Here is a 22,172-nt window from a genome sequence, read left to right as displayed (position 1 = left end):
TTGTGTTCCCACTGCACAGAAAATTTCTGCTCGATTGACAATCTCCCCTGGCACAACTGCTCACAAAGAAGAAAGTTTGGAGCTGAAGGGATATCTGGCCCAGGTCTGTGCAGGAGACAAAGGGATTGCCAAGGGGACGTGTCCAGGGGGCATTCAGAAGAGGGAAGAGGATATTTGGGCAGAGGTCTGGAAGAATGAGGAAAATGGGTGAAATCTCAAATAATAGGAGGGATCGAAACCATGGGATTTCTATGGATTGATGAAAGATAGTTTGTGCTGTACTTCAAGGGTTGGCTCTGAACTCCTTGGTGATGGGAGCCAGAGCAGACAACTGGGACAATTCCTTTGGATGATGAAGATCTACAGACGAGACAATGTGTCTCAGAGGAGTTCTATGCAGTTGAGACCAAGAGCAATGCAGGGTGGGGTGAGTGATGCACCCAGCTCCCTGACTCTCTCATTCTGCTCACAGTCCAGACAATTGTTTGAATTCACCACTTCACTGAATGCTCTTCCTGAACTTTGGCAAAACAAAGCTAAAAATGAAAATCTCTTTTGCCATTTCAAAAGAAAATAACAGTCATGCTTCTGAGTGTCTTCACATTTATTTTCCAAAGATACGAGTGGCCTGTCTGTTTGAAAACAGAATAACACTCCCCTCCTCCCACAGTTTCTTCTTTTTTAAAGGCAAACCAAATAGCAGTGCAATACAAATCCAGGAGCAGTTCACAGTAAGGAAAGGCAGCTCAGCACGAGGGGCTGAATAGCACTAAAACTGCAAATAAGTGAACTGACAACAGTAAACCCAGAGAATGCATTACACGTTGGACTCTGATTATGTGGGGAAATGTACAAAAAAGATATTTGTGCCCATTTCAGGAGTGCCACTCAGGCCTGTTCAATATTGGAACTGGAGGGAACTAAGTGCAGTGATGAAGGGACCCTGAATGGATGTTTTAAAAAGCCATTTTTAACTACGTTTTGTTCTTCTAGTATGTGTGAAAAGCACTAACTTTCCAAAGGAAAAATGTAGCACTTGATAAAAAAATCCAAGAAAACAAAAGGAGAGGGAAAGCCCCAAAACATAACTATGGATAAATGTCCTTTTGTAAAAAAATAAATTTTCAATTTAAAAGACCACCAAGATATCTTGTGATATTTGTTCTTGTGCCTTAATGTCCCTTTCTTTTGCCATCCCCCACTTGGATGGGCTTGTGAGCTGGGCTGTGTCCATGTTGAATTCTACATAACTCCACCACCTTCCATCCTCCGCTGCAGTGTGGGACTCTCCTCTCTATGGCACTTGACTACTCCACCTTATGGAGAGAGCAGCATTTTTAAAGACAGTTATTTCTTTTGCCACGATACTTATGCCAAGTATTAGATGCAGTTGTTTTTCCACAAGGTATCTGAAGTTGGACTGAGGAAGAAACACCCTTTGAAATCCAGTACTCACTGAGGACCATGAACCTTACTGTTGGTGCTGATGGGGAGATGTTTTTCCCCTTGCTAGTCTGAAAGTATGGCACAAAAAAATAATTACTTCTTTCTCAAAGAGCCTGATATGAAGCTCACAGTCATTTTGGAACAGTTCTTGTCTCCTAATGACCTGTAGATTGGGCCTTCATTAGTTTAAGAGGGTGAAGGAAACATTGCTGAGTCTGCTTTTCAGTTGAAACTCTGTTTTGAAATACAATAGCAAGTTCCTCAAACTTCTATTTGTTAAAAAGAAGATGGACACAACCCAGGCAACTTCCTGAAATTTATCACTGGCATTGCATGCTAAGTTCTGGGTGGGATGGCTAAATTACCTTTGGTTACAGTAAAGGTTTTTTTCAGTTTTGATTAAATATAAATGGCAGTTTTTTCTTTTGTAATTATTCCTGGGGGAAATTATTTTAGAGTAGATACATTTAATAAAAAAGTTTTTAAGGAATTCAGTCTTGGCAGAGACAGGAGGTATGGGAGCAAAGTGGGACAAAAAGTAATTTTATCACTTGATAATAAAAAAGCTCCAAAGCCTCGTTTATTGAGGTGGCAGGCCAATAGGAAATCACATGGATTATGTGAGGGGCATTTCAGGGCATTCTCAGCTGGCGATAAGGAGGAAATATATCTGGAGTATGCTTCACGTTTTCATTGATTAGTTTTGTTGGTCTCAGAGGCAGGTAGGAACAGAAAAGAATTGCTGTATATTAAAATGCCTGCAGCAGTATTGTGCTTTTTGTCAGTAGTGAGGCACAGCTTTTGTTTTGTAGGCTGGATTAGAATGTCTCTTTTGCAAATGCCTTGTGCCAACAAAATGTTTACCAGCCACTAAAATGCTGGGGGAGAATACTTTTCCATTATGATTTAAATTTTTTTTAGCTGTAATTTAAGTTTTTAAAAGCAAAGACTGGAAGCAGTGAAGCAAATATCTTGAAGCCATGTGACTTTGCTGGAGTAAGAGCACCTGCCCTATGCAAGCCTAGTTCTTTTCAGGACTTCATGAGCTGGGTAACCAGAATCACTAAAGACTTAAGAATCCTAAATCTATGAGTCTTGAACTGTGCAAATGTGGATCCTGTGGTACTGAAGAGCTCAGTTGACCACTCTAGCACCTGGGTTGTTGTAGTTCTTTTGTTTTGAGTAAAAATTAAAAGGTTAAATCAGTTCTGTTCATCTGAAATGAGGCAATGGTGCTGAAGATAGTTCAGAGGATGCTCTCTTCTTGGAGTCTGGTCTGAATTCACACCAGATTGCAGCAGTATCTTTTTGGTTTCGTGAAGATGGACCCTAAAGCTCTTAAGCTTCCAAGGGTTTGACTGGAAGAGTTGAAGGGGAGAAGGGATAATGTGTCTGATCTACAAGGAGTTGAATCAAAGTTCTTTATAATCAGAATTACCAGCCCGAAACATACATAGGCTTTCATAAAAGTATTAGATTCCAATGTATTTGTTATCAGAGGCAAGCTACAACATATCACTCTTTTTGTGAGATCCTGTTAGCCTGATCTCAGTGTGACTGTGTTTTTTTTTTTTCCAATCATCTTTGTCTCTCCCAGTTTTTTTTCTCAGCTGACAGTTCTGTCCACCAATTCAGTAATTACTGTCTGTCATTTTAAGTGATGTGCTAAGGGCCAATATTTAAGGTCAGGGCCATGAACATCTGACTTCCCTTGAGAGTAGAACTGGTTGAGTAGGAAGAATATTGATTCACTGAATAGATCAACCGAAAATAAAGAAATTTTTCAAATGCTTTTGACCTAATAGCATTCAACCTTCTCTGCTTGAGACAAGTTAATGAAGGGGTAAATGAAATATTGTATGAATCATGCATCAAAATACATAATGAGAAAGACTGAAAAAAAGCAGCCCAGAGACTTGCTGCTGATAGCTGGGAATGTGTAATAGGCAGGGTTCAGAACAGAGTTCTAAATTTCTAGGTTTATAGAAAATGCAGAAATGGATGAATTTGACCCCTAAGTGAGGGTGCAAACTAATTCACCTCTGTGGCTACTTTGGTGGATTTGCATCTTAAAGAGGAAGATAGAAGCAATAGCAGATTTCACTGTTTTACCTAAAAATGTATGAGGCAATTGACAGAAAGGGTGAACCTGTAACGTACTGTTCCCTCGAATGGTGTCTTTTGATTTAGGAAGAAAGTTCTCTTAGTTCAATTCCAATGATTTCTTACTTTCCCCTATATGTGTAACCCTGAGCAATTCTACTTTTTACTATTGGGTAACAGCATCAATTACAGAGCATGAAGAATATGCCTGGCTACTCAATGAGCACTGCAGATGATGAAAGAACATCCCTAAAACACAAACCCAAAGACAGTTCCATCATGGGTGGTGTGACTGGCATTGAAAGAAGGTTCTGAGTTCAGGTGCCCATTTCCCATTTGGTGCAAGTCATAGTTTGGAATCTGTGGTGGCTGATAATCTGAAACCCCTGAATTCTGTATTTTGTGCTTCTGGTCTGAACTAATGATGTGGAAATATAAAAGAAGCTTTTTGATAACAGCAATAGGGAGAGCAGCAAAATAGTGATCCAAAAAGGCCTTTAGATCTCTTGGCTGAGTTTAACTTTCTTGGCAAATTTGAGCTCCAAATAACAGAAACAGCTTGTCCTGCAGAAGGAGAAAAGTGGCATGCAAGAAAATGTCCTAATCTTCTGGGTCATCCACTCCGATCCTTTTACCCTTGAACGTGAATAATTTATGCTCAGGAAGTTGGTTTCACTGTGACAGACAAGCATTTGTTGAGAAATCTCAGTGTTGGTCTTTCAGAGCTATCCGGGGGGCTCCTGGGGGTCCCCAGTTCCCCCCGTCCCCACCCCAAAACAGCTCCTGGCCAATCAGAGCGCGCGGCGCTGCTGGCAACTCAGTTGCCGGGCCGGCGATTTTCAGCCAATCAGCGCCCGGGTAGCTGTGACTCATCGGTTGCCAGGCAGATCACAGCGCTTCTCAAGGCGCTAGCCAATCAGAGACTGCGCGGGGCCATTTCTAGCCAATCAGATCGCTTGTTCTCGATGACTCCTCAGTCGCCAGGCGGACCCGCAGCGCCCAGCGCTCCCCGGGAGCGGAATTTGGGGAGGGGGGAGGTGACCCTGGGGATGGGGATGGGGCGTGCGGGGGCAGCTGGGGCCGGACTGGTGGCACTGGTGGTGCTGAGAGCCCCCCCGGCCGCGGGGGTCGCGGTGAGAAGGGGTTGGGGGCCCCAAATTAAACCAAAGAGGGATCGGGACCCCCCCACGGAGCAGGAGGGGCCTGGAACCCCCAAAACCAAACACGGGGGAGGGGAGCGGGGATTGGGGGAACGATGGGGAGGGCGGGGGAAAGAGGGGGATGGGACACCCAAAAAGGATCAAGACAACTTGAGGTGGCCACCTTTCTATGTGGATGGTAGCCAATGGTAGCCAATGCTTTTTCCCAGTCCATGGGATCCCAGTCTGTGCAATCCCAGTCGATGTGGTCCCAGTCCATAGAATCTCAACCCAGTTTATCCCAGTGTGTACCGTCCTGATCCCTATGGTCCCATTCCATATGGTCCCAGTCCATAGGATCTCAGTCCAGGTGATCCCAGCCCATGTTTGATCCCAGTCTGTGTGGTTCTGCACACACTGCCAGGGTCTGAAATTCCAGTCACCAGCCAGGAAAAAATGTTCCTGCCCTTGAATGTCCTTGCTGTCCTCTCAACGAGTTATAATAAAACTAAAAATCAATAAATTTGAATTTAAATAAAATAGAATAAAAATGAAATTTAAAAATTTCAACTCTTACTTACAGTACTCCAATAATGATTTAACCCAAAACCACCTTTTGCTGGGAATGGAGACACCGGGGACCCTTGGAGTCCCCTTTCCTGACGATAGTGACACAATTAAGCTCGCCCAAACTCCTCCTGGATCTCCCCTAAGCCCCCAGTGGGGATTCCTGGGAGTTCCCCTGTGTTCCCCCTTTCCCAGGACTCTGGGGGTCCCCCCGACCTGTCCATGCACCCCCAGATTTCTTCCACAGCCCCCTGTGATGGTGGGGGTGGGGGCCGAGTGCTGCAGCAGATCCAGCAGTGAGGGGAGTTTGGGGGGATCCCTGAGCATTTGGGGTCCCCTGGGTTTTGGGGTGACCCCCGGGCCCCCCAGGATCTCCCTGGACACGCTGACGCTGCCCGTGCGTAGTGAGAAGGTTCATACCCGGCACGGGGTCCCAGCTCTGTCACCGGCATTGCCCAGGAAGCCCCAAACCCTCCTGGGAACCCCCAAACCCCCCAGGACACCCAGACCTCCCCGAGACCCCAAAACCATCCCTGGGCCCTCCAAAAACTCCCCAAGACCACAAAAACCCCACACAGACACCCCCCAAACCCTCCCAGGACATCAAAATTCCCACAAGACCTCCCAGCACGCCCCAGACCCCCCTGAGAAGGTTCATACCTGGCAGGGGGTCCCCATCTCTGTCACCGGCAGGTACCCCAAACCAGCCTTGGGTTCCCCCTAGGATTGCCCAATCCCCCCCTTTGAGAATCCTGAAAACCCCCTGGGGAACCCCCCAAAAATCCACCGCGACCCCAAAAACCCTGGAGATAGACAAAACCCCCCCAGGAATTCATCATGAAATTTATACCCAGCAAGGGATCCCCATCACCATCATCGGCATCACCCGGATACCCCCAGATCCTCTCGGGATCTTGTGCCTGAAGTAAATGGAAAGAGAACTGGGGTGTGAAAAATAAAGTTTGTTTATTTTCAGAAAAACAGCAATGAAAACACAGAACACATTTACATTGTAAGAATATTTGTAACAACAACAATCTATAGAACGTATATACCTAAGAACATATGTTATGGTTTGACGCTGGCGCGATGCCAGCGCTCCCATGAAAATGCACTTTTAAAAATAATTGCTGTGAGATGTGATCAGGAACAGAGCAGAGCAGGCTCAAGCTTAATAACAAAGAAAATAACTTTATTAAACTACTACTACTATAAAAACACAGACAGTCAATCCTGGACAAAGACCTTCCAAAACACTCTTCCTCCTCCCAACTAATTCCCACCTAATTTCCAAATGGAACCACAGTGAGACACCACCTGGGATCCTGATCAAGTTGCCACCCTTCAGATAATCAAATACTCAATCTTTCAAGGGAGACAGGAGTCTCTCCTGTGCCACAGACTCCCCAGGAAACACAATTGCCACCCTTGTGTTTCCATGTCACACATGGCAACTGCCCAGAGAAAATCTGCCGTGGTGACACTCTCCTTTCCATGTCACAGTGCTCTCACCACCGTGCATGGACAGACTGCTCATAGGGCTCCTTTAAGGATGCTTTGCCATGGACCAAAAGAGACAACAGTTCAGTTTCTCATTGCGGGACTACAGTCACCCCCATTGTCCCCTGGGGCTGAGGGTCCAACAACAGAGGTCTTCTTCTCCTCTTCTTCTTCCTTGAAGACAGAGGGCTTCTCCCCACCTTTTTCAACTCTCCTCTGTTCTCTCTACTCCTCTGCTGGTAATCCCTGAAACAGGTCTCTTGGCTCACCAAACCACCCCCCTAAGTGCAGCTTCTGTCAGGAGAATTTGGTTCAGTCTATGGCTAACAAGAAAAGTCCAGCCACAAGCCACTCCATCATCTCCTTCCAACTCAAGAATTTCTTCTTCCATCATCTCGGATCCCAGACTGTCTCTCTTCTACTTCAAATCAAGGAGGAGTAATATTTTACAAAGCCTTCATTTCTCAGGAAAGGGTTAAAAGCTCAGACTCCCTGGACGGCTGATATCTCTGCCCAGCACCGATTCCCAAGGCCAAGGCTGGGTGCATTGCCCCCCCCTCTCCTTCTCCTCCGCGCCAACAAAGTTACAGGTGCTGTCCGCACTTTCTGCCTCTTCCCCCTGGGGGGGATGACAAAGACATCTCCACTTCTCTCCACCCTTCTGTCCACAGGAGCTGGCTCGGTTCCAGTCCTTCAGCCCCCTCGGCTCACCTCGACCAGGCCACATGGCTTCCCCTCCCCCACCCAGCCCCATGGCAGGGCAGGGGAGATCTGCACTGCACCCTGACCGGAACCAAAGAGAGCGAGCTCTTGGGAGTTCCTGCTTTTAACCCCCTGTGTTCTCAGAGGCGTATCCACACCTTTAGTGGCCACTTTAGGTGCCAATATCCAAACTTGACCACTGATTGGTTTGACCAAACTTCCTGAAAGAATTCACTTCCATGTCAAACCACAACAGTATATCCAACAAAAGTCAATGAAACGTATTTACAGAAGACAAAAAGAAGCCCTGAAACCTATAGCCTAAAGACAACAACAAACTCTACAACGTATGTACAAAAGGGTGGCGTCTCTGTCCGGGATCTCCATCGGTCCTTGAGGAAAAGCAAGAGGCACAGTCACTCCAATCAGGCAGAGAGGGCTCTTCCATGTGCCCCCAGGCTGGCCCAGCAAGCGCAGCACAGGCTGGGGATGGCCACCAGAACCCAATGCACCGGGTCCCACATCCCTGAGCAGGGACCACCCAGCCCAGTCCCAGCCTGGCAGCAGGGGACCCACTCTGCCTGTGGGGACCACATGCCTGTCCTGCTGCTGGTATTGCTCTTCATCCCAAGATCATGGCCTCTTCCTCATCTTTCTCATCAATGTCCATGTCCTCAAGGTACTCTTCCATTTCCACATCCATCTCCTCTTCCACATCTACCTCCATCTCTTCCTCTCCAGTCTCTTCTCCATCCACTTCCATCTCCTCCTCTGTATCAGCCTGCATGTCCACCTCCATCTCTTCCTCTCCACTCTCTTCTCCATCCACTTCCATCTCCTCCTCTGTATCAATCTCCATGTCCACCTCCATCGCATTGTCTCCACTCTCTTCTCCATCCACTTCCATGTCCTCCTCTCTATCAGCCTGCATGTCCACCTCCATCTCGTCCTCTCTCTCTGTGACAGCCTGCAGAGGTAGCAACACCTCAGAGTGGGGTCCCTGTCCCACCCCATCCCCACAGAACTCCAGCCCAGCCGGGCAGCTGGGGGGGGTCCACCTCCATGGAATGGCACTGTACCTTCCTCAGGACAAATGTGAGCATCCTGCAGGGACGGATGACAAAATCCAGGCAACAGAGAGCTTTCAGGACTGATGGGAGTATCAGGGCGCAGGTGACGAGAAGAGTGACAGGGAGCATGGTGAAGGGTGAGCTGGCACGAGGGCTGGCACAGGGTGGGCTGACACAAGGGCCAGTGGTTGTGTTGTGCTCTTTGCTGGACGCTGGAAGTTCCTGCTGGAACATCACATCTGTGACATCACAGTGGATCTAAAGAGCATCTTGTTCCAAGCTGAGCAATCTTCCCCAGCCCATGCTGCTCACAGCCCTGTTGCCAAGGATGGGGCATCCACAGCCTGGGCCAGTGCCTCAGCAGCCTCCGTGTAAAAGAGCAGCTTCCTCATATCCAACTTCAATCAGCCTCCTGCAGCTGAAAGCCATCCCCCCTTGTCCTGTTGCCACGGGCCCGGCTGAACACTGTCCCCGTCTTTCCTGTGGGACCCTTCCAGTCCTGCAGAGCTGCAGGGAGGCCTCCCCAGTGTCTCCTCTTTCCAGGCTGAGCATCCCCAGCCCCACTTGGACGGCAGTCAGGTAGATCAGGGGGAGTCAAGGCTGAAGTCAAACAGCATCAGGAACTGAGAGGTGGAAGCTTTAGGCCCAGGTTTGCCTCTATAATAACAGTGGAGGGGAAGATGGTGGGACACTGGCTCTGTTCTAACCGGTGAATATTTTCTTTTTTTTTTTTTTTTCCCTTCTTTTCTGTCATGCTGATGCAGGTGTTGCTGTTTGCAAGGAAGCTTGGCACATTATCCATTGTCTTCTCCATTTGTGAAACACGGAGCAGTGTCTGGGCAGGCTGATGATGCAGAGCAAAACCTGCAAATACACCGGTGATCCTGAGCCTGGAGGGTGCAGCTAAACCCGGCCAAAAATAATTTCTGGAAAGTCAAGCCTGGTTTACATTTTCTTGAGTTTGGCTATTCCTGAACCGGGGGAGAGGGCATTCGGGGGAGGGGGTACCACAGGGGTTCCCCTCCCCCGTTTTTGGGAGGTTTCCCATGGTGCCCCCTCCCCAAAAAGCACCGTGGGCCCCCTGAGGTGGCTCCTGTTCCACCGGCCGGTGCCCCCTGATCCAGGACTGCCCCCGGTGAGTCTGGGGCGCTCTGGGGGGATTTTGGGGAGATTTTGGCGGCATGTATGGGCTTTGGGGGATTTTGTTGGGAGATTAGGGGGAATTATTGGATTTTGGAGAGAATTACTGGGTTTGTGGGGTTATGGGGGTTTTGTGGGATTTGAGGATTTTGGATTTTGGGGATTTTTTAGCGTTTTGGGGTGGTTATTTTTTGGGGGGGTTTATTGAAATTTTGGGGAGGTTTTTTTTTTTTTTAATTTTGGTGGGTTCCATTGGGATTTTGTGGGATTCTTTGGTGTTTAGGAGTTTTTAATTGGGATTTTTGGGGGATTTTGGGGGGTTTTAGTGGAATTTTGGGGGGCTTTGGAGTTGTCCCAGGGTGTGGGGAAGGGCTGAGAGGCACCAAAGTCTCCTTTAAACCCCTGAAAGTCCCAATAAACCCCATGAAATCGCAATTAAATTTCACAAATTCCCATTAGAACACCCTTGAATCCCAATAAAAGCCCACAAAATCCCAATTAAACCCCACAAATCCTCCCAAAAATGTCTCCAAAACCACAACAAGCCCCACAAAATACTCACGAGTCCAAAGAAATCTTGACAACAACCTAGAAAAAACCTACAAAACCCCCCCTAATCCCCACTAAAATTCCTAACAAACCCAAATCCCCAAAGAATCCCACTAAATGCCCCCACAATTCCAATAAATTGCCTCCAAATCCCCTAAAAATCCCAATAAAACCCAGAAATAATTCCAGAGGATCCCACAAAATCCCCACAAAATCCCAGTAAAACCTTCCAAAATTCTAAAGAAAACACAAAAAAAATCAATTAACCCCCAAATACCCCCAGGAAAAAAACTTCCCCCTCAAAGCACCAATAAAACCCCTCAAAACCAAACTCCCCAAAATCCCCCAACTGCCTCCAAACCCAATAATTCTCCCCAAAAACCCCAACAATTCCCCATAAACTCCCAACACAATTCCCCAAAGCCCAAAAAAGCCCCAGATGCCCAAACCCCTCCCGAGCCCTCCCTGGTCCCTCCCGGTCCCGCCCAGGCCCGTCCGGGGCCGCGGCCAAAACTGCTCGGAGCGAACGCGGAGGTCCCGGAGCGACCCCGGAGCCGATCCCGGGCTCGGCCTCGGGCTCGGCCCCTTTGGGGGATTTTGGGCCGAACCGGGCAGGTTTAGGGTGGGCTTCAGATCCCTTGCGGGGATCCCGAGCCTTTTCGGGTGGATTTTCAGCCCCTGTGGCTGATTTGAGGCCGAATCTGGTGGGGTTTAGGGGGGATTTCAGACCCCTTTGGATGATTTTAGGCCCATGTGGGTGGGGCTGGGGCCCATTTGAGTGAGTTTAGGAAAAACTGGGCCCATATGGGTGAATCCTAATCCTGTGTGGGTGATTTTAGGTCCCTTTTTTGTGTATTTTGGGTGCATTTAAGTAGGGTTTTTTGCTGCTTTGGGCAATTTTAGGTTGAACCAAGCCTTTTTAGGGTGGTTTTAGGTCTTCTTGTGTTGGTGTCAGGGACATTTTGGTGATTTTAGATACCTTTGGATGATTTTAGGCTGGACCAGATACTTTCAGGCTGGATTTTAGTCACATTTGAAAGATTTACGGGTGATCTTAAGCCATTTCTTGAGGGCTATAAAACACTTGGGGCAGTTTTAAGCCCCTTGGGTTGGATTTTAGAGCCCTCTGGATACTTTTAATCCCATTTGGTTGGTGTCAGGCCGAACCATGTGGATGTAGGCTGCATTTGATGCCCTTTTGGGTGATTTTGGGTCAAACCGGGCTTTTTTAGGACAGCGCGTCCCCCTGGCCCTGCTCCTTTCCCCTCACGGTTCCGCCCTTTCCTCGCTCCTTTCCCCTCACGGTTCTGCCCTTTCCTCGCTCCTTTCCCCTCACGGTTCTGCCCTTTCCTCGCTCCTTTCCCCTCACGGTTCCGCCCTTTCCTCGCTCCTTTCCCCTCATGGTTCAGGATCCCGGAGCGGGGGAGGAGGAGGAGGGAGGGAGGAAGAGGCGCAGCGGCAGCAGGGAGCAGCCGGAGGAGAGGAGAGAAGGAATCGCGTGGCCCTGGCGCTGCCTGAGCTCGCAGCACCCCGGGAGCATCGCCCCCATCCCGCAGGTGCCCAGGGAGGGGGAGCTCGGCCCAAATATCCTGGGGGGTGCCTGGGTTCGGGTTCTTTGGGAGGGATGTTTGGAGCTGGCAGGGCTCCAAAGCCGAGCTGCAGCTGGCCCTCGGGGGGACATCGGGGGGTCCCCAAGAGGTGTTTTCGGGGGATCCCAGTGTGGGTGGCGGCAGAGCCCCGTCGGGGGGACACCGGTTTTGGGGAGCCCCGGGAGAGCCGCGGCTGCCCTGAGCGGGAGCCCCGAGAGAGGAGAGCCCCAGAAGCCCCAGCGGGGAACCCGAGATGGGGGGACCCCTGGCAGTGCCGGCACCCCGGCAATGGGGGGTGCTGGGGCTGGAGGGGCGGCATGGCCGGGAAAGGGGTGCGGGGCTCCCGGGGCCGCCAGGGGCTGCTCCCAGCAGGAGCCCAGTTGCTGCCAGTCACTCCCCATTATGATACAATTTGCCCCCAGCACTGTTCCCGTTGTTCCCAGTGCCATCCAGTGTTTTCCCAGTTCTCCCACTTGCCCCCAGAATAGTCCCAGTCACTCCCAGTAAGATCCCAGTATGAGTCCAGTATGATCCCAGTCTCTCCCAGCAGGGCCCCAGTCACTCACCCTTGTCCCCAGTTGCCCCCAGCGTGGTCCCAGTTGCCCCCAGCACATTCCCAGTGGCTCCATATGTGTCCCAGTCCTAGTGCAATGATGGGGAATACCAAATGCCCTTGAGGCATCACGTACGGTTAACACCAAAGCTGTGGCTATGTTTGTGATGGGGTCATAGGTAAAGTTCACTAGGTTCCACCGGGATTGGAATTCCTTTTCAAAATCAGCGGCACTGTCCCAAACTATTTTCCCAATCTCAGTAGGAAAAGTGCCTTCTTCACCTTCTCTTATAATCGAGGCAGCAACCGACTGCATCCCTAATTGAGCCTGGATACAGCTGAGAGCTAAAGAAACGTTCTTTTGTGTGGCACCGAGTGCATCAATTACCAATTTGTGATCATTTACGCTTGCTTCCTCCCAACTTGGTAATATGTTTGATAGCAAGCGCTGATGTCTTCCCAAGGCCAAGAAGGACGGCTGCAGTGGTTGTTGGAATTTGGTCAAATCTAGTGGTGGCAGCCAATGTGTTCATTAATACTTCTGAATCAATGCTATTTAGAATTCCCAATCCTGTTCCCACAGCACCGGTTATGTCTCTTAGCATCCGTCTTTTAGAAGGGTTCCGCTGTCGCAACCAGGTCGTCCAACCCTGAAAAGAAGTTGACAAAAAAGGTGAACAAGCTGGCTGAATTTCTGAGACATTTTTTTGCATCAGCAAAATCAGGGGTATTTAACCCCATCGTTTGGGAATTGGGGAGTGTTTGACACCCCAGGATCTGGGATTTGGAGGGTTTGATCCTAAAATTTGGGGTTCGGGGCTGGGGGGTGGGGGGGTAGGGCTTGACATCCCAGAGTTTGGGTTTGAGGGTGTTTGACCCCCCCAGTGTTTGAACCCCCAGGATTTGGGGTCGGGGGGAGTTGACCCCAGGATCTGGGGTGTTTGACCCGCTGGGTTTGGGGTCGGGGTTGAGAGCAGAGCCATTTCCTGGAAACAGCGGCGGGACCGGGACTGGGAACAGGATCGGGATCGGGAATGGGAGTGGGATCGGGGTCGGGAATGAGATCGGGAACGGGAACAGAAATGGGAATGGGATTGGGATCGGGAACAGGATCAGGAACAGGATTGGGCTCGGGAAGGGGAGAGGCCCTGGCCCAATAATGGACCCCTCCCCCAGGGAGCGACCCTGCCCCAATCCCGGGATGGAGCAATCCCCTCAATCCCAGACCCCTCCCCAATTCCCAAACCCTCCCCAATGCCAGCCCCTGACCCAGTCCCAGACCCCTCCCCAGTCGCTGAACGGACCCTCCCTCAATCCCAGCCCGCCCCGATCCAGATGGGAGCCATCCCCGGAGCCTCCCCCATTCCCGGACCGGAGCCTTCAATCCCTTTTTGGGGCGGCTCCTGCCGCTTCCAGCCCATTTTTGGGGGATCCAAACGGCTCCGGGGACCCTCCCCACTTTGGGGGTGTTGGGGTGGCCCCAGGGCCGCCCCGAGGGCCGAGGGGGGATGGAAACCCCCAAAGCCGGGGGGCTCCTGGGGGTCCCCAGTTCCCCCCGTCCCCACCCCAAAACAGCTCCTGGCCAATCAGAGCGCGCGGCGCTGCTGACAACTCAGTTGCCGGGCCGGCGATTTTCAGGCAATCAGCGCCTGCGATAGCGCTGCTCATCGGTTGCCAGGCAGATCACAGCGCTTCTCAATGCGCTAGCCAATCAGAGAGTGCGCGGGGCCATTTCTAGCCAATCAGATCGCTTGTTCTCGATGACTCCTCAGTCGCCAGGCGGAGCCGCAGAGCCCAGCGCTCCCCGGGAGCGGAATTTGGGGAGGGGGGAGGTGACCCTGGGGATGGGGATGGGGCGTGCGGGGGCAGCTGGGGCCGGACTGGTGGCACTGGTGGTGCTGAGAGCCCCCCCGGCCGCGGGGGTCGCGGTGAGAAGGGGTTGGGGGCCCCAAATTAAACCAAAGAGGGATCGGGACCCCCCCACGGAGCAGGAGGGGCCTGGAACCCCCAAAACCAAACACGGGGGAGGGGAGCGGGGATTGGGGGAACGATGGGGAGGGCGGGGGAAAGAGGGGGATGGGACACCCAAAAAGGATCAAGACAACTTGAGGTGGCCACCTTTCTATGTGGATGGTAGCCAATGGTAGCCAATGCTTTTTCCCAGTCCATGGGATCCCAGTCTGTGCAATCCCAGTCGATGTGGTCCCAGTCCATAGAATCTCAACCCAGTTTATCCCAGTGTGTACCGTCCTGATCCCTATGGTCCCATTCCATATGGTCCCAGTCCATAGGATCTCAGTCCAGGTGATCCCAGCCCATGTTTGATCCCAGTCTGTGTGGTTCTGCACACACTGCCAGGGTCTGAAATTCCAGTCACCAGCCAGGAAAAAATGTTCCTGCCCTTGAATGTCCTTGCTGTCCTCTCAACGAGTTATAATAAAACTAAAAATCAATAAATTTGAATTTAAATAAAATAGAATAAAAATGAAATTTAAAAATTTCAACTCTTACAACCCTCCTAGGGCTCCGCTGCCGGAATCAGCAGGAGTGGTGTTGGCCTCTTCAGGGGAGTTAGAGTGGGACCCGACCAGAGCGGGGGCCCTTAAACCCCAAAAATCCACCCTGGGGGGCAAAACATCCCCTACAGCGGCTTGGAGTGAGTCCCCCAGAAAAATGTCACTTAAAGCTGTCATGATCGCCCCTGAAAAGGGGCTTGTGGGGCTGTGGCCCCACAAACACCTGAAAATGGGGAGGAAAAAACACCCTTGGAGGGGTGAGGTCCCCCCAGACATCCCTAAAAAGAGAAAAACTCCTCTTCAGAGGGGCCTGAAGACCCTTCAGGGCACTCGAGGAGGGACAAGATCCCCTCCTCTGCTGGGGCCTCTCCGAGCCGGGAGCTCTCCCGTTGGCGGCTGCCCTCGGGGGAGCCCCGAACGACGGCGGCTCCTGGGCTGAGCCCCCCTCAGCCGGGGCTGTGGAGGGAACTGGGGGGGCTGGGACGGGGCCTGGGGGTCCTGGGGTGACCTGGGGGAGCCTCAGTGGGTCCCACCTCCCCCTGTGCCCCCTCTCCCACCCCCTTCCCAATATTGCCCCCAAACAAAAGCTTGTGGCTGTGCCAGCGCCCCCACTGACCTCCAGCCCTGGGAACCTGGAGCAAGCGGAAACCACAACTTTGCAAATGCTACCTGTGCCTGAAGCAAATGGAAAGAGAACTGGGGTGTGAAAAATAAAGCTTGTTTATTTTCAGAAAAACAGCAAAGAAAACACAGAACACATTTACATTGTAAGAATATTTGTAACAACAACTATCTATGGAACGTATATACCTAAGAACATATCTAACAAAAGTCTATGAAACGTATTTACAGAAGACAAAAAGAAGCCCTAAAACCTATAGCCTAAAGACAACAACAAACTCTACAAGGTATGTACAAAAGGGTGGCATCTCTGTCCGGGATCTCCATCGGTCCTTGAGGAAAAGCAAGAGGCACGGTCACTCCAATCAGGCAGAGAGGGCTCTTCCATGTGCCCCCAGGCTGGCCCAGCAAGCGCAGCACAGGCTGGGGATGGCCACCAGAACCCAATGCACCGGGTCCCACATCCCTGAGCAGGGACCACCCAGCCCAGTCCCAGCCTGGCAGCAGGGGACCCGCTCTGCCTGTGGGGACCACATGCCTGTCCTGCTGCTGGTATTGCTCTTCATCCCAAGATCATGGCCTCTTCCTCATCTTTCTCATCAATGTCCATGTCCTCAAGGTACTCTTCCATTTCCACGTCCATCTCCTCTTCCACATCTACCTCCATCTCTTCTTCACCAGTCTCTTCTCCATCCACTTCCATCTCCTCCTCTGGATCCATCTGCATGTCCACCTCCATCTCTTCCTCTCCAGTCTCTTCTCCATCCACTTCCATCTCCTCCTCTGGATCCATCTGCATGTCCACCTCCATCTCTTCCTCTCCACTCTCTTCTCCATCCACTTCCATCTCCTCCTCTGTATCAATCTCCATGTCCACCTCCATCGCATTGTCTCCACTCTCTTCTCCATCCACTTCCATGTCCTCCTCTCTATCAGCCTGCATGTCCACCTCCATCTCGTCCTCTCTCTCGGTGACAGCCTGCAGAGGTAGCAACACCTCAGAGTGGGGTCCCTGTCCCACCCCATCCCCACAGAACTCCAGCCCAGCCGGGCAGCTGGGGGGTGTCCACCTCCATGGAATGGCACTGTACCTTCCTCAGGACAAATGTGAGCATCCTGCAGGGACGGATGACAAAATCCAGGCAACAGAGAGCTTTCAGGACTGATGGGAGTATCAGGGCGCAGGTGACGAGAAGAGTGACAGGGAACATGGTGAAGGGTGAGCTGGCACGAGGGCTGGCACAGGGTGGGCTGACACAAGGGCCAGTGGTTGTGTTGTGCTCTTTGCTGGACGCTGGAAGTTCCTGCTGGAACATCACATCTGTGACATCACAGTGGATCTAAAGAGCATCTTGTTCCGAGCTGAGCAATCTTCCCCAGCCCATGCTGCTCACAGCCCTGTTGCCAAGGATGGGGCATCCACAGCCTGGGCCAGTGCCTCAGCAGCCTCCGTGTAAAAGAGCAGCTCCCTCAGATCCAACTTCAATCAGCCTCCTGCAGTTGAAAGCCATCCCCCCTTGTCCTGTTGCCACGGGCCCGGCTGAACACTGTCCCCGTCTTTCCTGTGGGACCCTTCCAGTCCTGCAGAGCTGCACTGAGGCCTCCCCAGTGTCTCCTCTTTCCAGGCTGAGCATCCCCAGCCCCACTTGGACGGCAGTCAGGTAGATCAAGGGGAGTCAAGGCTGAAGTCAAACAGCATCAGGAACTGAGAGGTGGAAGCTTTAGGCCCAGGTTTGCCTCTATAATAACAGTGGAGGGGAAGATGGTGGGACACTGGCTCTGTTCTAACCGCTGATTATTTTCTTTTTTTTTTTTTTTTCCTTCTTTTCTGTCATGCTGATGCAGGTGTTGCTGTTTGCAAGGAAGCTTGGCACAATATCCATTGTCTTCTCCATTTGTGAAACACCGAGCAGAGTCTGGGCAGGCTGATGATGCAGAGCAAAACCTGCAAATACACCGGTGATCCTGAGCCTGGAGGGTGCAGCTAAACCCGGCCAAAAATAATTTCTGGAAAGTCAAGCCTGGTTTACATTTTCTTGAGTTTGGCTATTCCTGAACCGGGGGAGAGGGCTTTCTGGGGAGGGGGTGCCACAGGGTTCCCCCCCCCCCCCCATTTTTGGGGGGTTTCCCATGGTGCCCCCTCCCCAAAAAGCACCGCGGACCCCCTGAGGTGGCTCCTGTTCCACCGGCCGGTGCCCCCTGATCCAGGACTGCCCCCGGTGAGTCTGGGGCGCTCTGGGGGGATTTTGGGGAGATTTTGGCGGCATGTATGGGCTTTGGGGGATTTTGTTGGGAGATTAGGGGGAATTATTGGATTTTGGAGAGAATTACTGGGTTTTGGGGGGTTACGAGACTTTGCAGGGTTTTGTGGATTTGAGGATTTTGGATTTTGGGGAATTTTTTTAGGGTTTTGGGAGGTTATTTTTTGGGGGGTTTATTGAAATTTTTGGGAGTTTTTTTTTTAATTTTGGTGGGTTTCACTGGGATTTTCTGGGATTCTTTGGGGTTTTGGAGGGTTTTATTGTGAGTTTTGGGGGATTTTGGGGGTTTTAGTGGAATTTTGGGGGGCTTTGGAGTTGTCCCAGGGTGTAGGGAAGGGTTGAGAGGCACCAAAATCTCCTTTAAACCCCTGAAAGTACCAATAAATCCCACAAAGTTGCAATTAAATCTCACAAAATCCCATTAGAACACCCTCAAATCCCAATAAAAGCCCACAAAATCCCAATTAAGCCCCACAAATCCCCCCCAAAATGTCTCCAAAACCACAAGAAGCCCCACAACCCCCCCCAAAACCCCACTAAAATTCCTAAAAAACCCAAATCCCCAAAGAATCCCACTAAATGCCCCCACAAGTCCAATAAAATGCTTCCAAATCCCCTAAAAATCCCAATAAAACCCAAAAATTATTCCAGAGAATCCCACAAAATCCCAGTTAAACCCCCTAAATTAAAAAAAAACTAAAAAATTTCAGTTAATCCCCAAATACCCCCAGAAAAACAACTTCCACCTTAAAGCACCAATAAAACCGCTCAAAATCCAAACTCCCCAAAATTCCCCAACTCCCCCCAAACCAAATAATTCTCCTCAGAAACCCCAACAATTCCCCGTAAACTCCCAACACAATTCCCCAAAGCCCAAAAAAGCCCCAAATGCCCTGAGCCCTCCTGAGCCCTCCCTGGTCCCTCCCGGTCCCGCCCAGGCCCGTCCGGGGCCGCGGCCAAAACTGCCCGGAGCGGACGCGGAGGTCCCGGAGCGACCCCGGAGCCGATCCCGGGCTCGGCCTCGGGCTCGGCCCCTTTGGGGGATTTTGGGCCGAACCGGGCAGGTTTAGGGTGGGCTTCAGATCCCTTGCGGGGATCCCGAGCCTTTTCGGGTGGATTTTCAGCCCCTGTGGCTGATTTGAGGCCGAATCTGGTGGGGTTTAGGGGGGATTTCAGACCCCTTTGGATGATTTTAGGTCCATATGGGTGACTCTTAATCCTGTATGGGGGGTTTTAGGTATGTTTTTTGTGATTTTGGGCCCATTTGAGTAGGTTTTTTGCTTCTTTGGGCAATTTTAGATCAAACCAAGCCATTTAGGGTGATTTTAGGCCAAACCAGGTACTTTCAGGGTGGATTTTAGGTGCATTTGAGAGATTTAAGGGTGATTTGAAGCCATTTCATGCATCTTTTAAAACATTTGAGGCAATTTTAGTCTCCATTGTTTGGATTTTAGAGCCCTTTGGGTACTTTTAATCCCATTTGGCTGATTTCAGGCCAAACCATGTGGATGTAGGCTTCATGTGATGCCCTTTTGGGTGATTTTAGGCCAAACCGGGCTTTTTTAGGACCGCGCGTCCCCTTGGCCCCGCCCCTTTCCCCTCACGGTTCCGCCCTATCCTCGCCCCCTTTCCCCTCACAGTTCCGCCCTTTCCTCGCCCCCTTTCCCCTCACGGTTCCGCCCTTTCCTCGCCCCTTTCCCCTCACGGTTCCGCCCTTTCCTCGCCCCCTTTCCCCTCACGGTTCCGCCCTTTCCTCGCCCCCTTTCCCCTCACGGTTCATTCATCTCCTGAGAGGTCCAGCTTGTTCTGGTGCTTTCCATGAACTGACTGAACTCTTGATTTATGAATCAATGCACTAGATGTGGAATCCTCTACACTGAACTCAGAAACAAATGCCCTCTGTCTGAGCATTTTCATCTTCTAGATCACTTTCAAGATGCCCATGGGGATGTTGCAATGATTATCCCACAGCTCTCCATTTCTGGCTGCAGGCTCTGCAGATTCTTTCTCTGCATTCAGTCAGGCTTGCATTCCCTGACAATTCCCGGTAGCCCGTCATGGTTTCTTAGGGCAGAACAGTAACAATGGAAACCTTACCAATGGCACAACTGCCCAGCCCACAAGGAAAAGAAAGAACAAGCTGTCAAGTTCTTCAAACATTTGTCCTGCTGTGCTGCAAGAGTTGAGCTGTACACACGGTGTGGAAAGCCAAGAGAAGCTGCAGTTGGTGGCACATCTTGTGACAGGAGCTGCACCTCGTTCTGCAGGAAAGGTTCTTGGAAAGAGCAAACAGGACTGTGGAGAAGATTCTGGGAAAACTGAAACAGCTTTTAAGAAATGAAATGCAAATGGAAAGAAAAAACTGAAGATGTTTTTCTCTGTTTATTTGTATGCTCCTCTTTTCCATCTTGAACTACTGCTCCATCCCCTTAATCCAAATAGATCTCATCTCTAAGATCCATGACTTGGCGAATTTTAGACACTCTAAAATACCATGAGCTACACACAGTTTGCCTTCCCCGTTTTTTTTTTCTTTTTTTTTTTTCTTTTTTTTTTTTTTTAATCATTGCTGGAGAGGTAAATGCAGTGCTTGGGTCAGGTACAAATTCTGCACTCAGGGAATGTGCCCCGATAGGGTTTGATCCTCAGCAGGGACAATGCACAGCAGCGACCAAGGGGATTCCTCTTCCCCCGTGCAGGAGTCCAGACTCTGGGTCTGGGCTGAACAGGGCAAAGTTCCCGTGTTTGGACAGGCTCAGGGGCTGCCCCCGGGGAGCGGGGGGCTGGGCGTGGGGGTGAGCAGGCAACGGAAAAACGGACACGGGGACAAACGGCCCCAGAGCTTCAGTTGCAGCGACAGCAGCGGCAACAGCAGCAGCAGCTAAAGCAGCAGCAGCTCACGCAGATACTCTATCGAGTCCCTCTCGCATCTCCTCTCCCTCTCCCGCTCTCCCTTTCCCGGTGGCCCCTCCTCTCCCAGTCTCCCTCTCCCCCTGCGGGGCCATGTCCCCAGCCTGCCCCCGGCCCCGGGCGGGGCTGCCCCGTCCTCATCCCCATCCCTGTCCCCGTCCCCGTCCCCGTCCCCGTCCCCTCCCCCGGTCGTCCCGCCGGGGTCTTGCCTCCGCCCGGCTCTGGTCGTGCTGGCGGTGGCGATGCTGGGCGGGCATCAGTGCCTGGGGCTGGGGCGGCATCGCCGTCCTTTGGCTCCGCCTGGCCCGAGCCCGGCCCCGGCGCCGGCCCCGACGTGGGCTCCAGTCCCGGCCCCGGCCCAGGCCCCGGCTCCTCCCGGGCCCCGCGGAGGACACACGCGGCGCGGCCGCTCCCGCCGCCTCCGCTGCGGCTTCCCCGGCCCGAGCTCCGCCGCTCGGCACCGCGGCCGCCGGACCCGAGCCGCCGCTGTCCCGTTCCGGGGAGAGAACGCCTGGGGAGGGCCGGCCCGGGGCGGCCGGGGGGCGGTCGGGGGCCGCTCCTGGCCCCGGGCCGAGCGCTGACAGCCGCATCCCGCCCGCAGGGAAGGCGCAGGAGGCCCTGCAGGAGCCGTACCGGCTGGGTTCGCTGCTGGGCAGCGGCGGCTTCGGCAGCGTCTTCGCGGCCACGCGGCTCTCGGACGGCGCCCCGGTGAGCGGCGGGGCCGGCGGCGGGCGCAGGAGGAGGGGGCGGAGGAGGAGGAGGAGGAGGGGAAGCAGGATGGGGCTCGGCGGGGCGGGCGGCGAGTTCAACCCGCTGCTCTCCTTTGCTCGCAGGTGGCCATCAAAAGGGTGCCACGGAACCGCGTCTGGCACTGGGGCGAGCTGGTGAGTGAGCGGGGCCAGCGGCAGAAGCTGGGCCGTGCCGGGCGGCGAGGAGCCGGGGCCCGGCAGGGTGGGAGCCGCTGGGAGCCCTGCAGGGAGAGCGGGCATGGGCTGAGCGGGGCATGCAGAGCATCCCGGGCTGGCTGAGGGGTTCCCCAGCCCCGGCACGGCCTCAGCCCCACTGACGGCATCGCGCTCCTCCCGCAGCCCGACGGCACCAGCGCGCCCCTGGAGGTCCTGCTGCTGGCCAAGGTGTCCTCTGGCTGTGCTGGTGTCATTCAGCTCCTGGAGTGGCTTGAGCTCCCCGACAGCGTCGTGCTGGTGCTGGAGCGTCCGGAGCGGTGCCAGGAGCTGTCGGGTTTCCTGGTGGAGCGGAGGTTCCTGCCGGAGGAGGAGGCGCGGGGGCTGTTCCGCCAGGTGCTGGAGGCCATGCGGCACTGCACCAGCTGCGGGGTCCTGCACAGGGACATCAAGCCTGAGAACATCCTGCTCGACCTGGCCACCGGGCAGCTGAAGCTGATTGACTTTGGCTGTGGTGCCTTCCTCCAAGACACAGCCTACACCCAGTTTGCAGGTGAGCCCTGCCAGGGGATGCTCCTGGGCATCTCATGGCCCAGCCGGGGTG

The 22,172-nt window shown here is 52.4% G+C and overlaps 2 protein-coding genes across 2 annotated transcripts in view; both read left to right on the top strand.

Annotated features, from left to right (window-relative positions):
• The window catches only part of LOC137467049 (serine/threonine-protein kinase pim-1-like), a 135,748-nt gene that overhangs the window by 111,907 nt on the left and 1,669 nt on the right, over positions 1 to 22,172 (top strand). The gene's annotated exons all lie outside the window — the stretch shown is intronic.
• Positions 20,886 to 22,172, top strand: part of LOC137467048 (serine/threonine-protein kinase pim-1-like) — a gene marked incomplete at its 5' end in the record, with an annotated part of 261,655 nt that continues 260,368 nt past the window's right edge. Inside the window, 3 exons of the mRNA XM_068178606.1 lie at positions 20,886 to 21,374; positions 21,500 to 21,550; positions 21,755 to 22,121. Coding sequence (XP_068034707.1) covers positions 20,886 to 21,374; positions 21,500 to 21,550; positions 21,755 to 22,121 — 907 coding nt within the window. The remainder of the gene's footprint in view (positions 21,375 to 21,499; positions 21,551 to 21,754; positions 22,122 to 22,172) is intronic.

Source organism: Anomalospiza imberbis, unplaced genomic scaffold, assembly GCF_031753505.1.
Source record: "Anomalospiza imberbis isolate Cuckoo-Finch-1a 21T00152 unplaced genomic scaffold, ASM3175350v1 scaffold_51, whole genome shotgun sequence".
Taxonomy (NCBI): Eukaryota; Metazoa; Chordata; class Aves; order Passeriformes; family Viduidae; genus Anomalospiza; species Anomalospiza imberbis.
This window is presented reverse-complemented; position numbering and strand designations above follow the sequence as displayed.